Source organism: Macadamia integrifolia, chromosome 4 (genome assembly GCF_013358625.1).
Source record: "Macadamia integrifolia cultivar HAES 741 chromosome 4, SCU_Mint_v3, whole genome shotgun sequence".
NCBI classification, from domain to species: domain Eukaryota; kingdom Viridiplantae; phylum Streptophyta; class Magnoliopsida; order Proteales; family Proteaceae; genus Macadamia; species Macadamia integrifolia.
This window is the reverse complement of record NC_056560.1, coordinates 24,604,372-24,621,418: the sequence shown is the minus strand read 5'-3', so window position 1 is coordinate 24,621,418 and position 17,047 is coordinate 24,604,372. Positions and strand designations below refer to the sequence as shown.

The window sequence follows — 17,047 nt, the reverse complement described above, 5'->3', positions numbered from 1 at the left end:
GGGGGGGGGGGTGTGGGGGAGATTCTCAACTAGATACTAAACAATCCAAGACCTTGAACAAATTTGATGCACTACAGCCCAAAAAATAAGCATTGATAGATATGAAGAGCAATCTTCCGAGATGACCATTATGGAACAAAAATTACAAAAGAGGCTCCAAGAGTTTGGTACTTTGTTCCTTTCAACAATCATGGAGTTTGATGAATTCCTAAGACATCCCTTCATATTCAGTGGGGGAACTAGTTCCAATATTTATCGCCATTCAACAGTAACTACAAGCTAAGATACTGATGACATGCAATTATTCCATTAACAAATAATTTCAGGATAAAGTTTTCCTGGATTCCGATTGCAGCCTAATAAAGCATCTAGGGAACTAAGTAATTTTTCCAGCCCAATCCATGAAAAGCCTGTTACTCTACAATTAAACGGCTAATCAGAGGCAGAAGATTAAGAGGCTAGCTTCATTTGGACTTGTTCTGGAGCATAGTATATGTTACTCTAGCGTTCAAGATATGGTCCAACATATTTTTTCAGCTCCTAATCCAAAATCAAACGGATGTTGATCATCAATAGGACTAGAGCTAATTTTGAAACATTCACATCATGATAAATCCACTGACAAGCACCCTGTTTGCAAGTTCACACCAGGAAGGTTCTTCCTATCATCTTATTAATATAGGTCTGGTCATCATAGTATGACCACTTAGGATTATAATAGTTGTTCCAAATACAAATAAATGTAGAATGTCTTCTATTAACTTGATGTAGACACAATTTCCCATACAACAGTGCATTAAAGAACAATACATGTACCCGAAAATAAATGGATAGATAAAAACATGAAATATAAAACATCAATAAAAAAAAAAGTAAAAGAAAACAAAATATGATATATTCAAACTACTCAACAAACCCATTGGTGACAGTAGGAAAACAATTTCGGAGTAATAATAAGACCCAAAAACTCACTTCCAGCAAGATCTAAATCTGGGATGAAGGGAGGGAGCGGTCAAAGAGAGCAAAGAACAAATTTCGGTTAAGAAATTTAGCTTATTACCTATATCTAAGTCGCAAACCCAAAAACAAAATTCCAGCAAAAATAGCAGGAGGTCTTCAATGTAAAATTTCAATAAATTTTTAGACAAATTAACCAAACAAAATAATCGAAAACAGCATCAATCTAGAAATTTAAAAAAGGGGGCAAAAATCTCACGCAAATCAATTGACAAAAATAAATAAATAAATAAATAAAAACCTAAAATCAGCACTACTACCTAACAAACAAATTCCCATACGGTGTTAGAACCATAATCTCATTGATCAGAAAATAAACAATCTACAAATAATCCAAAACAGCTTCAACCAAAAAAAAAAAAAAAAAACCAAAGCTACAATCAGCACCGACCCTAACAATAAAATTCCACAACAAACAACCCTCGCTACATCGCCGTCTCCCCATACGGTGTTAGAACCATAATCTCATTGATAGAAATCAAATCTTTCAGCAAATAAACAATCTAATACAACAGAACAGACTTAGATCAACGTTGACATTCGAAAATCTGGAACCAGCGATTTAGCAAAACCTAACATACCTTCAACAAAATATGCAGACGAAGGCCAACCACGAACAGTTGAAAGAGAAAGCGATTCCTCCTCCGTCAATGGATTCGCTAACTTACCAACCAACTCAAGGATTCCATGAGGCCGTTTCCGAGGAGGAACCCAGTAAGACGATCCAGGTAGAAACGGAAGCCAATCCGGTGCCGATCTTCTAACGATGATTCCATGGATTGCATCTTCAAGTCTTCTCATTCCCAGAACCTCGACTTCGTTCTCGGAATCGAGATCTACCTCGATCAGCTGCGCTTTCTCGGAACGATTCGATCTATTCCTGTGGTTTAGAAAGCGTGAAGATAGTGCGAGAGATGGGCTTTTAGTTGAGAGAAACGAGGGAGAAGAGGAGATTCGGATTAGGGTCTGGGAGACGGATCGAGCCATGGAAGAGCAGCGGTGGAATCGCAGAAAATGAGAGAGAGGGAGAGAGATCTTATAAAAGAAGAGAGAGAGAGAGAGGGATCTGGACTTCTGGTATTTCTGGATATATGAAGGTGAGGCTGAGAGCTGACATTGACATGACTTAATAAAATTTTCTTTATATATTTTTCTTTTTTTGGGTGGGAAGGCCAGAGCGGTCGCTAGAGACCAAACGGTAACTGGTAAAAGATGGACACGTGACCATTCCACAGTGTCGTTGTGATAACAACTATATTAAACTCGGAATCGGTATGAAATCAGGGTTTTAAAATCGATGAATCGGATATAGAATCGGTCAATTTGCCTCTGAATCGGTAGAAACCAATTCCTATTTTTGTAGTTTCGAATTAAAAAATTCCTAACATGAATTTAGATCCTCTCCGGTATCTGTATCACTGGAGACTCAACACGCATCTGACTAAGAGGACGTGGATCTGGAGTGCACATCCATTGGGATGGGTGCCACTATCCTGATTGTCGGATGCACGTTGGACCTCCAGGAGGATTAAATTCCACTTTGGTGTAACAGGGCGTCTGACGCACATCCAATGGCTAAAAATGTTTAGGCATGGAACCCAAGGTAGTCGCACGTAGCCCAAGGCATTTTCTAGGCGTTGGATGCACATCAGACGTCCTATTGCACCACAAAGGATAAGTTTCCTCTAGGAGAGGATCTAGTTCCGACCAAGATACCCCCTAAATCAGAAGATTTTCAGATCAAACAGCAAATTCTAAGATTCTTAAGACAGATTTCAAGCCAACTTGAATCAAAATCAATAAAAACCGATTCCTAGTTTTAAGACCCTAGATCAAATCCATTATACAAATTCATCAGAATCTACTATGAAACCAAACACTCTAATTGCAAAAGCCCTAGAATCGGCCAAATTCAGGATTGGTCATGACCAATCTGAATCAATAGATATGAGTTTTAAGACGTTGGTCAACTAAGACTGTGATTCGAGGTGGAGATTGTGGAGTGATTATTGTCTGCCACGGGTGCAACGGTGTGGTGAAAGGCCGAGACGACATTGGCACGTGCCCCGATATCATTCTAGCCATCGGATGCTCATTACACCCATGGCATAGGATGTTTTCACGAGATTGTGATAGAGTTCAACAATGAAGGTGCTCCCTTTTGATAATATCCATTGGATTGGAGTATTAGTGTTGATCTTTTGGTACAAATATTGTTATTGATTTTTTATCAAAAATATAAAGGGCACACTCGATCCGATGGTAAGATACATAGTTCTCGCCCCCACCTCCAAGACCTTATACATGCGGGAGCCTTGTACACAAAATACACCATTTTTTCTATAAAAAAAATAAAAAAAAAAAATAAAAAATCTATTTAGCGAAGAAAATCAGAACTTTTTTTGTTACATTGATAGGATTCTAGAGAACTAAATTACAGCCTAATGAATAGAAACCCTTGGATTGAAATCATACATCTGTTGTGATATAGATGATTCCGATCCAAAATGAGCCACACACCTCAAGTGTCTCTTAGTTATCCAATGTGCTTTGAAAGGATTGACGTATTTGAGAGAATCTTGTTCTAAACAATCGTGGGAGAGTAAGAGAAATAATAATTAAATAAGGATTCGGCTCCTCTATTATGTAATAAAGATGATAATTCAGATCTAATGCCCTAAAACGTCTTGGAACTTAATATTTTTTTTTTATTCTTTTTACGAAGAACTTACTGGTTGAATAGTCTAAAATGTGACAATGAAGTGAAGGGGTTTACGCGTCGGCATAAAATGTGTGACCATTAATGAATGGGGGATTTTTTGACTTGATTGGTCAATCAGGGCCAGACTAAGTTAAGTGATGAAGGGATTTATGGGTCGATACCCTTCGTCGGTTGAAATGGATTTTAGACATGGATTTTTTTTTTTTAATTCATTAAAAATGTGGGGCTCACATGAATAATATTTTGTTCAGTCCGATTGGTCTAGTGTGCAGATTCCTCCCCACTTGGGCAATATGAAACCCCCCTCAAAACAAAGGAAAAATGTTTTCTTGTGGGAAAGCGTAGCCCCTTCACCCATGGGGAGTGAAATAATTGATCCGCCCCCATAAAATAGAAAATGACTTTTATAGATGCTTCTTCATATGTTTTCATTGAGGAATTGACCCTCATACACAAACGGGAATCACACTCCCCACCGAAAAAAAAAAAAAACTCCCCAAAGAAGATTATGCGTTTATATAAGAATAAAAAAATTGATTTTTCCCATAATAGTATGTTTTATGGGGAAATGAACTCTCACTGATTGCGTGGCCCTTGTGCCTAGACACAAAAGATGGTAAAATGACAACCCCTCTTTTGATAACCAAAAAGCCCACGTCATGTTGATACCCTTGTGTACTCCCTCATTATACCCTCGCACTAGCACAAGGGCCACATAATTAGAGAGCATTCTTTTCCCCATATATATATATATATATATATTGGTGGAACATAATGGTATATAATTCTAGGAGAAATAACCCTACTGGTCTGGTGTTGCTTACATGTCAACATAGGCAGACATGAAAATGACTATGATGCCCTTGTCATATGAGTTGAAGATGCTCTCTTGCATCGTTCCATTGGCCCTGCACATTGATGTAAGAAACACCATATCAACATGGTTCTTTCTCCCATATTTTAAGGGAGAGAATTGTACATGCCAACAACTTTCAATAAGTTAACAACATGGATCAATTATAGGGTTGGACACAAGAAGCAGTCTTTTCCAAAGTGGAGGAGAGAGGATGATAAATGCCAAACACCCTAGCAATGCTAATATATCAAACAATCAAAAGGTAATCCATAATCCATATCTTTAGTTTATCTTCAAATTTATTTACCGTATATCTCCCTTCTTACTCTTTCTATTAAAAAGAAAGGAAGTGGTTTTCTGTCCAAGAGCAAAGATTATGATAGTGTTCTTAGTGTCAATCTCCTCCCCTAAATTAGAGGTAGAAGTGTAATTTGAAATGAGAAGTAGAAAGAAAGACTTATGAGAGTTTTGGCCATGCTAAGGGTACCTGGATAGAGTTCTTTTTACAAGGGGGGGGGGGGGGGGGACACAGAAACACGTTTGATAATCACCATAATTTAACTAAAAAAAAAAAAACTGCTCTCGGGCATGCAACTTATCAAGAACATTAAACAACTAATCTCACGAAAGTCGAATATAAAATATTGAAAAATAACTTACATGGTACATGGTCTAAGTTAACCCTAAACATTAACCATAGTATCATACTGATTTTTTTTTTTTGTTAATCAAGGTGTCCGGGTCAGCTTATGCGCACTTCAACTAATCCTCGGAGAGACTAGCACAACAATTCACCGTCATGATATTCACTTAAATTGCAGATATACAGATAAGAAATCGAACTTGAGACTGTACATCTATCTACACAATATCCAATTCACCCTAACTATCTGAGCAACCCACGGATGGGTGCTATAAAAAAATTGGTCATCACATCAATAAAATAAATCTAAAAATTCTTCATATAATTGGTTGGGGTTTTCAAGCCTCCCTCTTTTTTTTTTCTTTGAAAAGGTTCTCAAGCCTTTTTGATGCTACCCATTGGCTAACGGAAAAAAAAATTGGCCATCTGGGGTTGGGCTCAACACATGGTGGCAATCATTATTTATCTGAAATATTCTTTTAGTTTAAAATATGTTATAGACTAAAGAATAAAGAGTTGGGATCACTATTTAGTCGCGTTGTCATTGTGTCAATGTGAGATCGACTAGGAGAGGTGAATAGGAATCCAATCTCTTTTCATCACTCTTATGTTTTAAAAAAAGTTGATGGAGAATCAAATCTGGATTTTATTTTGGAGAAAAACTATATGGCTATGGGAAAAGCTCAAGGTGTCCACTTTGTATCTGTTGCTCTTCCCCTCTCACGGAAAGGATCATTCTGTCACTCCTACCTTATCTCACCCATTGGTCAAGGTTGATTGCTTATCTGAAGCGGGTGGGATGCCCAACCTCAGCCCCTATGAGAAAAATATCTAGTATTGGAATCATGTGGTCTGAATCTAAAATTTTACACATGTGATCCAGTTATTGATGGCCTTTTTTAGAGAAGAAACAAGAACTTACCTTGAGCCACAATAGCCTTTTAGATTTTACCTTCGATTCCAAAAAAGGCAAAGGAGCTCTCTCTCTCTCTCTCTCTCTCTCTATGTGTGTGTGTTTACTTGAGTCATGAAATTTCAGACATCCTTCAAAACACTGGTCCATCCTATTGTGAGAACAGTGACAACCTATAACATTTTGTTATCTTTCAAGGGCCTATGTTTCAATAACATATAGTCGCCACCTAAATCAGAGCACCGGATCCACGACAACATATGATTGCATCGGAGCCAGTCCAACCATGAGGTTAGGTTTGTGTAGATTGCAAACCAATAGAAATGTTAGGTACTTCACCAATTTAAACCGGTTTCCACATTCATTTGGCATAACAATCATTCCAAGATTATCAAAAACATTTCAGCTTAAAAAAAAGAAAATAATAATAATTACCTCTACCCAATTGCCCTACAAGAGTTGGTATTCATTATCAAATGAAAGACCATGAAAAGGGTGATAGTAGAATAAAACCCTTTTTGTTTTGATTCCAAAAAAAAATAATAATAATAAATAAAAAAAAAATCCTCATATTTGTAGCACTAGTAAACTTAAATTGGTGCCCAAATAAAGGTTCATGTAAAAAGACCACCCTACCACCTAGTTGATGCCTCTGAATGTTTTCTCATTGGCCCATTGCGCTGGCACAGTAGCACACACCCGCGATCCCTCTCCGCTTTTAATATTATTGAATACTTGTTCGGCGTTTTGAGGTATAGAGTTTCCAGAAAGTGGGTCATGGGAATATTATTACATAGCGTTGCTTGATGCAGGGAGCGGGGTAAAAGGACATTTTAGTTCACAGGCACCAGTATCAATTGCCGCCGATGCTGATACCGATATCAATACTGTTACAACTCGGCTGTATCAAACGAATTCCAGAACAAAAAAACCACTTTTTGACCATAACCGATGCTGATACTTGTCGACTCATACAGCCTATACAATTATGATACCCAAATCCATGGCAAGAACTCACTTCAATGGTCTTACAGAGGCCAGAAATTTGCATCAGAACGAAATGGCAATTGGCTGTCACCGTAAACAGGAATTGTAATTTTATGTATGCTAGCTGGATGTCTAACTGTAAAAAAGGGAACTGCATTTTTCTGTACAAAGTAATATGTACATATTATTCTTCTTTCTGATGTACACTCATTGCTTAAGCAACCATGGAACACAGTACCCAAAACCTGTACAGTTTGGAGTCCTCATTTCAATCCCTACCATATAGCACATATGTTGATGACCAAACTCTCTCATATCTCGAGCTTCGGCTCAAACACTGATATTTCTAACTTTCTTTACTGCATTTGATTTTTCTCCTTCGATCAAAAAAATCCCTACCAAGAATATTTTTCCCAACAATCTGGAGTACTGGCCCATGCCCTGTTCAGTCGTTGGCAATATAACTTAGCAAATTCTCTGCAAACACTGCCTTGGTTGAGATGAGAGTGACGGACCAAAGTTGTTGGAAGACTTCAATAGTCAATCCCTGGAAGCCAGCTTGAGTTGTTTGCTCCTTTGACTGACTGACTGACGTAACTTCCACTTCTTTAGATGGCTGATTGAAAGATTAATCTTCACTGCTTTGACACCATGCTAACATGAAAAAAATGACAGCAAAATGCAAAAGCAACACGGTAGTCAACATTATCCATCCTTGTATCAGATATGAGCACAAATTGGTAGAGCCTTCACCGGATGTTACCTTGATGCAATACATGTAACCCCCAACCTTGCTCCTTTCCATGTTCGATCGTAGCTAATAGTACCTGCAAAACATCCTCTGCCTCTTCCTTAGTTACCAATTCTATACTCATCTGAAAAAGTGGCACTGAGCTGGGAGTGCTCCATCGCTTTGTCCTTATGCCACCTCTTTTCGATTCATGCTGCTTTAAGAAGTTATCTGAACGACTTCCTACTATGTTTACCACGTCCTCTTCTCTATCAACATGAATCACACTCTCCAAGCCCATCTCAACTTCTATCACCCATTCTGGATCTGCAACACCTTGAAATTCTGCTGTACCCAACCCCACCAAGCTTGAACAACAAACAACCAAGATGACTCTAGAAGTCATTATAACAAACTTCCCCGACTGTTTCAGCATTTTGCACATGACAAATATCTCATCCTTGAACTTTCTTTCATCCGCCTCCAATAGCATCGATGTCCCAATTGCTTCTTCCCAGGAGTAGGGCCTCAAAGGCAACTCTCTGGCTAGAGGCCTAGGAAAACGCACACGAAAATGGTTAGATTGGTGGGGCCTGCTTCTATTTCTGATGCTCTGTGCAGTTTTTCCAGTGACTTCAAGAATGCTGGCCACTGGTCTTGCTACAAGCCCAGCAGTTCCCAGGGCTATTCCTGCAGGAAGAAAGTCACCAGTCACCAACATTTTTTGCAAATGTACAAAGGAATGCACATGCATGCTGTCAAAGATTGTTTGCTGCTATGAATTACAAGTGCATTTGGGAACTACCTGATAGGACACCGGGAAGACCATGTTTCTCAGCTCCTTTGATTGGTGATTGAAGGAATCCAGTGAGACCCTGTCAGGGAATTAAGTTAACCATGAAATTAACAGTGTAACGCAGTAATGCTGCTGACCTCCAGAGTGGCTTTTCTTTGAAACAGTTGTGAATGTATAAAGGATTTCAACCTAGACTGTAAAGGTTGATATAAAATTTCATGTCGCTTGAGACTGGCATAAGAGTACCTCAGAGATACGTGTTTTCAGAAACCATAAAGAGAACTTCACCATGAAGTATGTTTAATAGTTCTTTTACAATTAATTTAAAATTATGTATGAAGCACCGAGTATATTTAGATGTTTTACCTCCAAGAATTCATTTAATACTCCTTTCTGCTGCTTCTCCATATTGGTAACAGCATGGTCCTCAAATGTAAATGCAGCAATACCCTGTGTGCAGAAGTCTCCACTAACATATCAAGCATTAAGAGAACCAGGAAAATCTTCAACATCAAGAGGCCATGTAACCATACCTTATGTGCAGCTTTACTGAATTGAGTTGCAGCATTACTAACTGCATAGATGGTGTTACTTAGCAGACTTGTGGTACCTTGTGCCATGCCAGTAATTAGGCCTGAAGGACTCTGCAGAAGTAAAGTAAATACATGAATAATGGAACAAAGGCAGAGCTCATGACCTGACTACATGCTTTGAATTCTGCATGATCCAAATGTTCACCTGCAAAATGCCCCTAGCAGGAACCGATAAGAAATCTTTTATGCCTAGTCCCACATTCCTCGCAAAGCCCATTGGATTACCAAATACACCAGCTGAGCCAAATACCTGTGATATAAATTGCAAGATTAATTTTCTGAGACTTGAGCAACAAATATTAATTATAGTGAAAACAACAGCAGATGCCAACCAAATCTGCAAGAAATCATTAAGGCTTGATTAACCAAAAATGCCACAAAACCATATCACAGAAATAACATGGGATGCCAATTCTGTATGCAAGACTATAGCTAAAAAATCTCACGTGAAAATCACCTTGTACATTTCATGAAGGAATTGCCAAGTGTAGTGTCTGATGAGGATATCTAGAATAGATTCCCAGCTAGCCATATGATGCATAATGGTGAGTTGACGAAGATAGACTGGTGCTTCCTCAACATCAGCAAGAGCCATAAGGCTTCTCTGTAATCACGTAGTGAGAGTAAAATAGGTAAGATATAGTTGCACATTTTATAATATAACAAGCATTTTATGGAAGACATTGACGAGCAAGTATACAACCCTACTTCTCACACAGATAAGGGCTACAACCCTACTTCTCACAGCTTCAAATGTGAATATGCTACAACTCCCAGCTTTAGACAGTCGGATGTAAGGTCATTTATCTAAGCAAAAAAATCCCAATGATTGCACAAGCTCCACCCAAACTCAGATTAAAAACTCAGATCAGATCTCCAATGAAGATCACTCAGATTTGACAAATAGGCTGAAATAGAGAAAATTTGAGAACTCACACACCATAGCTCAGATGAGCCTGAAATTTGGGGTGAAGGTGGTCAATAATATCCCCAAACTAGCCTCCAAATTTGGCTTGAACCCACCAAGTAGGTACGAAACCAATCACGATCACAGATACCAAAGACAGGAAAAATAGGGTTTAGATACAGATTTGGGAGAAAAATTTGTGGCTATCAGATGACAGCCCAGATGAGGTTGAAGCCTTGGTTGAAGGGCCCTCCTAGGATGCTCTTCAAACCCTCCATAGGACCTTGCAAGATGGCTGCTGGCCGGATTTCCCGTTACTTGGTTGAAACCCACGAAACTTGAGGATTTTGTCAAAATATGGGAAACAATGTATGTTTCCATCGAATCATGTCACTAATATAAGCATGGGTTGGATCAATTTGATTGAACCATGTGAAACTTGAGAAATTTCTTCAAAATTGGTCGAAACCAGTAACATTTCCCTGGTTTCATCTTGGGCCATACCGAAATCGGAAATTTTCGGGAAGATTTAGAACCATATGTATCACAACCATCCTCCTTCCCCCCCACCCCAAAAAGAGAGAGAGAGAGAGAGAGAGAGAGAAGAAAGATACTGGTTTGGTTAAACCAACCAGTTTTATTTCCATCTAGGTAGAAGGTTTAAGTGCTCAGTGCTCAACCTTGCCTACTTAGGCCCCCCTCAAGGGTAGTCAAGCCTTCTTCTAGCCTCTCTAAGGCTCTCTCCCGCTCTCTTGAGAAACCGTTACCTCTTCCCTCCCATTATAAATGACCTCGTGGACCATCTGGAATGTCCAAGGATTAAATTCCTCCGCCAAGCATGCCACCATTCGATCCCTCCTCAAAGCCACTTCTTCACCCCTATGTTGCCTTATTGAAACTCGTGTCCTTGAGCCCAATGCCTCTCGCATTGCTGCTTCTATTGCTCCTTCCTCTCTAAATACGCCCATTGCCCTTATGGTCGTATTTGGGTTCTCTAGAACCCCTACCTCCTTAATGTCTCTTGCATTTCTTCCTCCTCCTAGTCCATCACCTCTCCATTTCTCCCCCTCTAGATCTTCTCCTTGCTTCTTCTCTATCATATATGCTCTCAACGTGCCCATGATAGGATCTCCCTTTGGTCTGATCTCAGCTCCTTTACCCCCTCCACAAGATCCCTTCCTTGGGGGCTGGCGGGAGACTTCAATCTCATCCGAGCTTCTCATGAGAAGAACGGAGGTGTGATTTCATTGCCCTTCCCTCCGTTGAAGTGTTCTATGACTACATCGATGATTTTCGCATGAACGATTTACATTGGTCTGGTTCCAAGTAAGCTGGACAGAGACCTTGTCAATGAAGCTTGGCTTGATAGTTTCCCCTCCCCTCATGCCTCCTTTGATCTTCCCAATAATTCTGACCATTCCCCTATCACTTTCCATATCCATCCTCACATCTCCTTCGAGCCCAAGCCTTTTAATTTTTTTTAATATGTGGCCCCTCCATCATGCTATTCTGTCTATCGTTCACGAGGTTGGGTCATCACCATCCATGCTTTCTCCTCTCCCCTCATTGCCCTCCGCAAAAAGCTTAGGAATGTGAAATCTGCTCTCAAAAGCTGGAACTCTATTCCTTTGGAAACATCTCCTCTAATGTCTCCTCCTGCAGGGATAAGCTAGAGACCATTCAATCTAAGCTTCAAGTTGACACCCTCAACCATTCCCTAGTCGAGGATGAGAAACTATTCTCTTCTGAACAATCCTCTCTCCTCATTAAATGGCTTGAGCTAGGAGGCTCTAACTGCTTTCTTCCACCGCTCTCTTAAAGCTCGCACCAATGCCAATTCTATTCCGAAGCTCATTTCTAGTGATGGTTCTACTCTCACTAGCCTTGAAGACATCAAATCTGAAGCTGCCTCCTACTTCTCCAACCTCCTTCATACCCTTTCCCCATCCTCATCCCCCTCCCCTCGAATCGTATCAACAAATCAATCCCTAACCATCTCCTCCCCTCCCTCTAATCCATTCCTTCAGATGATGAGATCCTCGCAGCTGTCCTCTCCCATAAATCTACAAGGCCCTTGGCCATGATGGTTTCAGTATGGGATTGTTCTCTTCTTATTGGCATATCATTAAAGCCGATCTTATTCATGCGATCAGAAGCTTCTTCTTTTCCCCAGCCAAATCAAAGGAGTCAACCACAATTTTACTTGCCTCATCCCTCAAGAAAGAAGGGAAGACACCATGCCTGACTTCAGACCCATCTTTCTTTGCAATCTCCTCTACAAATTCATAGCCAAAATTTTAGCTAACTGGATTCAGTTTGTCATTGACTCCCTGATTAGTGCTAACCAATCCGCTTTCATTGTGGGTAGAAGCATTGCGGCATCATGCTTTGGATGAGATTTTTAGAGGCTTTGACCGCAAGTCTCACTCCTCTTCCACTCTCCTCAAAATTGATTTTCATAAAGCCTTCGACTCCATCCATTAGGACTTTATCTCTAAAATCCTTCTTCAAATGTCTTTTTCCCCTCCTTTGTCCATTGGATTCACTCTTACATTTCCACCCCTTCCTCCTCCATCCTGGTCAATGGTAGTCCTGTGGGATATTTCTCTTCCTCCATGTGTATTAGGCAAGGTTGTTCTCTCTCTCCCTTCCTCTTCTCTCTCACCCTAAAGGATCTTTCCCGCCCCATCCAGTCCTCCACGAACCAACACCTCTCCTCGATCCCCACATGCAAAGCCCTTATGCTCACCCATTTTTCCTTTTTCGATCATCTCATTAACTTCTGGAAGACTAACCCCTCCTCCATCTCCTTTATCATGTCCTCCCTCCATCTCTTCGAATCCTTCTCTGGGCTCTGCATCAATCTTCTCAAATCCAACCTCTTTCTCTCAGGAGTTTTTGACTCCTGTCAAGCAAGGCTCCTCGAGCTCACTGGATTTTCCATTGGTTCTCATCCTATTATATCTTGGTCTCCATCTCAATCCCCCCAGGCTCACTGCCCATCACTGCTCTCCCATTCTTGACCTTCTGAGGAAGAGACTCTAGGTTTGGAAAGGCAAGCTTGTCTTTTACGTTGGGCGCCTAGTCCTCATCAATCAGTGTTGCAATCTATGTCCCTTTACTGGTTTGGTGTCTTTGTCCTCTCTGTTGCCACCTCTAATTCCATTGAATCCCTCCTCTGCTCCTTCCTTTGGAAAGGTGCCGAATCATCCAAATGCCTTCGCCATTTGAGCTAGGACAAAGTCTGCCTTCCCAAATCCAAAGGGAGCCTGAGATTGAGAAGGAACAAAGATGTCAACACTGCTAGCATCCTTAAACTCATTTCGAAGATTGTTCAAGTAGAATATTATTTGGGTCTCCTGGGGTCTACTCTTCCCTCCTCAAGAACGATTCCCTATGGACTGCCTCCCCTTCTCCTAATGCCTCCTGGATTTGGCACAACATTCTCAGCAAAAGATCTATTGCCCTGGGTGCTATCTCTTACTCCATTGGCAATGGCTCCTCTACCTCTCTTTGGCTGTATCCTTGGCATCCCTCTGGCGTCCTTCTTTCCCTAATCACTCCTCGGGTCTTCTACTCTTCGGGTCTTCCTAGATCTGCTCCTATGACCTCTATTATCTCTCATGGTGATTAGGCCCCTCCTTCCTCCCCTCCTTCCCTTACGGATCTCTGGTCCTACCTTCCCCCCATCCCCTTGGCCACAGGGGAAGAGAAGATAAGATCATCTGGCTCCCCTCCTCTTCGGGTTTGTTCACCTCTGCTTTTGTCTGGAATTACATTTGCTCATTGAGCTCCCTCGTTCCCTTGTGCAACATCATCTAGTTCAAAGGTCAGATCCCTCGCCATAGCTTCAAAACCTAGCAAGCTTTTTCCAACTTCCTCCCCACGCAGTCATTCCTCATCTACTGGCATATTCCAATCCCTCCCTCCTATTGTCTTTACTTGAACAGTGTTGAAGATCTTGATCATCTTTTTTTCTCCGGCCCCTTCTCCTTTGTCTGGAAAAGGGTCCTTAGTGCTTATTGGTGAACCAAGATCAAAGGTAATGGAGATTCTAACAACCTAAAGAGAGGGTTTAGAATACCAAGTATTTTCAGAATCGCAGTGATAGGTTTAGAAACCAGATTTCAGCAACTAGATAGGAAGAAGGGAGCATATGACCTGGGAATCACCACAGAAATTTAGGAAGCAAAGATTTCATTCATTAATAAACCATAACCTTTACATAGAAACTAAAAGTATACTGAAAATATAAAAGGAAAATGTACTTGAAATAGGAAATTCTATCCATTATAGGGATATATGTCCCCTATTACTAAAATTCTATCTCAACTAGTTAGAATAGGTGTTCCACATGATTAAAACTCTACCCAATGTAGGAATATGAGTTCTATTCATAAAGGACTCTATTCTATCCTTAACCACCAAGGAAATAACAACAACAACAACAACAACAACAACAAAGCCTTTTACCAACTTAATGGGGTCGGATGAACTTTCCCAACAAAGGAAATAACAATTACTCAATAAAATAACACAGTCAAACTAAACTAATAATGTAAATCCCATATGACTACCTCATACCCATACTTTAGGCCCATTAAAGTGGCCTATTACAAAGAAAACCCATTGTACCAAAGGCCCAACACATTATAACCCAACGCAAAGCTTATTTCTAGTAAAATAAGCCCATTTAGTTGATTTATCTGCATCAAAAGGATATATAATGTAGCAGAACCATGCATATATTGTAATATATAGTTAGGGCCTCGGTCTTCTATGTTGAGAATCAACAAAAGAAAGAGAATCTCATGATCTTCCACTGACCTTCATCTCATCTCCTCCATCCCCAAATGCAAATCCCTCCTCCTCATCCATCTTGCCTTTGCCGATGATCTCATGATCTTCTATAAGGCAGATCCCGCCTCCATAACCTCCATCACATCCTCCCTCCGTCTCTTCTAGTCCCTCTCTAGCCTCCGTATCAACCTACATAAATTCAGCCTCTTTCTCTCTAGTGTTTCGGATCCCATGCAGGCCCTCCTCCAGATCACTGGGTTCTCCCTTAGCTCCTTCCCTGTCAAGTATCTTGGTCTCCCTCTTATCACTTCTAGGTTCTCCGCCCACCATTGTTCCCCTATCCTTGACCAGTTGAGGAAAAGGCTCCAACTCTGGAAGGCCAAACTTCTCTCTGTGCTGGTTACCTCGTGCTTATCCACTCTGTTCTCCAATCCATCGAGAGTCTCCTCTGCTCCTTCCTTTGGAAGGTGCCAACTCCTCCAAATTCCTTCACCCTATGGGCTGGGATCAAGTATGTCTTCCCAAATCCGAAGGTCGGCTTGGCCTCAAAAGACTCAAAGATGTCTACTATGTTGGCATTCTCAAGCTCATTTGGAAGATTTCCTCCAAGAGCAACAATATCTAGGTCTCTTGGGTCTAAAACACCCTCCTAAGAAACAACTCAATCTGGCATGTCTCTCCCTCTTCTGATGCCTCTTGGATCTTGCTTAAAATCCTCTCCACTAGGCCTACCACCATGGGTGCTATCTCTTGCTCCATTGGCAATGGCTCCATAACCTCTCTCTAGCTTGCCCCTTGGCACCTTTTAGGTATTCTCCTTCTTCTGGTCACTACTTGGATTACCTACTCTAGTCTGAACCGTACCACCAAAGTCTCCTCCATCCTGACTCATGGCATTTGGACCCACTCCTTCTCCCCCTCTTGCTGACCTCTGGGCCTCCCCTTCCCCCCATTCCCTCGAGCCACATAGGTAGAGATGATCTTGTCCTCTGAACCCCATCCTTATTGGGGTGGTTCTCATTGGCGTCTGCCTGGGACCTCATTTGGCTCAAAGCCGCTCTATTTCCTTGGAGAAACATCGTCTGGTTTAAAGGCCACATCCCTCACCACAGTTTCACTGCGTGGCGTGCTCTCTCCAACTGCCTCCCTACGCAGTCTTTCCTCCTCCACTATCACATCCAGGTCCCCCATGCCTGCTGTCTCTGTTAGAATGACATTGAAGATGTTGATCATCTTTTCTTCTCCTGCCCCTTTTCTTCCCACCATCTGGAAGGGAGTCCTCAATCACTGCTAGCCTTCCCGCAGACATATCCTTCCATTGAGGAGAGAATGGATCTGGGTGGATATGACCATCTGAGGGCCCTTTATTTGTGATACAGCTGGGAAGCTTGCCTTTTGTGCTACGATCAATCACATTTGGATGGAGCACGATCTGCATAGATGGACTTCCAACTCCTACACGTTTGATAAGATTTGGAAAGCCATCTACTTTGATGTTAGCTCCCAACTTGGTTGCTTTCCCCATCACGCTGTCGCTAACACCCCAAGGAACAGGCTCACTATTGTGTCCTTAGGTCTCCCTGTCTTCATTATCTCCCCCCATTGATGTATCCTCTTTGTGTCTCTGGGCCCCTGCCCTGTGTTTTGTAGCTTGTGATCCTCTCCCCCCCCCCTTTTTTTTTCTCTTCCCCCTTATTTATTATTTCCTCCTTGGTAATGAATTAAAAAAAAGAGAGAGAGAGAGAGAGAAACCCTAGAAAAGTCGAAAATGCACCCAATTATGTATCTTAGTCAATAAAAAAGAGAATAATGTCTTAGAAGTAGCATAAATGGACTTGTTAGGATTCATTACTATGATGAAAGTTATTAAATTTCACCCTGCGAAGTGGGAAAAGCGAGTCGGTCACATGGAAATCATATGAATCTTAGAAGTAAAAATTAAGCCCAAAACAAGTTGATAAGTGCCTCAACAGTGACAGAAAAGTTGAGGGATTACATAAGTGCCACTAGATTCCACTACAAGAAAATGGCAGTTCTGTAATATATAACCTTAGACTGACTTTTAGCCATATCCCTTGTCCAT

At 41.0% G+C, this 17,047-nt stretch overlaps 2 protein-coding genes across 2 annotated transcripts in view; both read right to left on the bottom strand.

Moving 5' to 3' along the window:
- The window catches only part of LOC122077262, a 6,281-nt gene extending 4,165 nt beyond the window's left edge, over nt 1–2,116 (bottom strand). The window contains exon 1 of the mRNA XM_042643149.1: nt 1,599–2,116. Coding sequence (XP_042499083.1) covers nt 1,599–2,004 — 406 coding nt within the window. The 5' untranslated portion in view covers nt 2,005–2,116. The remainder of the gene's footprint in view (nt 1–1,598) is intronic.
- Nucleotides 2,117–7,066: 4,950 nt separating this feature from the next.
- LOC122076662 overlaps nt 7,067–17,047 on the bottom strand; it is a 109,584-nt gene continuing 99,603 nt past the window's right edge. The window contains exons 43-49 of the mRNA XM_042642080.1: nt 9,715–9,861; nt 9,403–9,507; nt 9,198–9,308; nt 9,031–9,114; nt 8,674–8,743; nt 7,902–8,558; nt 7,067–7,792 (exon numbers count right to left, since the gene is read on the bottom strand). Of these exons, the coding sequence (XP_042498014.1) occupies nt 7,767–7,792; nt 7,902–8,558; nt 8,674–8,743; nt 9,031–9,114; nt 9,198–9,308; nt 9,403–9,507; nt 9,715–9,861 (1,200 nt within the window). The 3' untranslated portion in view covers nt 7,067–7,766. The remainder of the gene's footprint in view (nt 7,793–7,901; nt 8,559–8,673; nt 8,744–9,030; nt 9,115–9,197; nt 9,309–9,402; nt 9,508–9,714; nt 9,862–17,047) is intronic.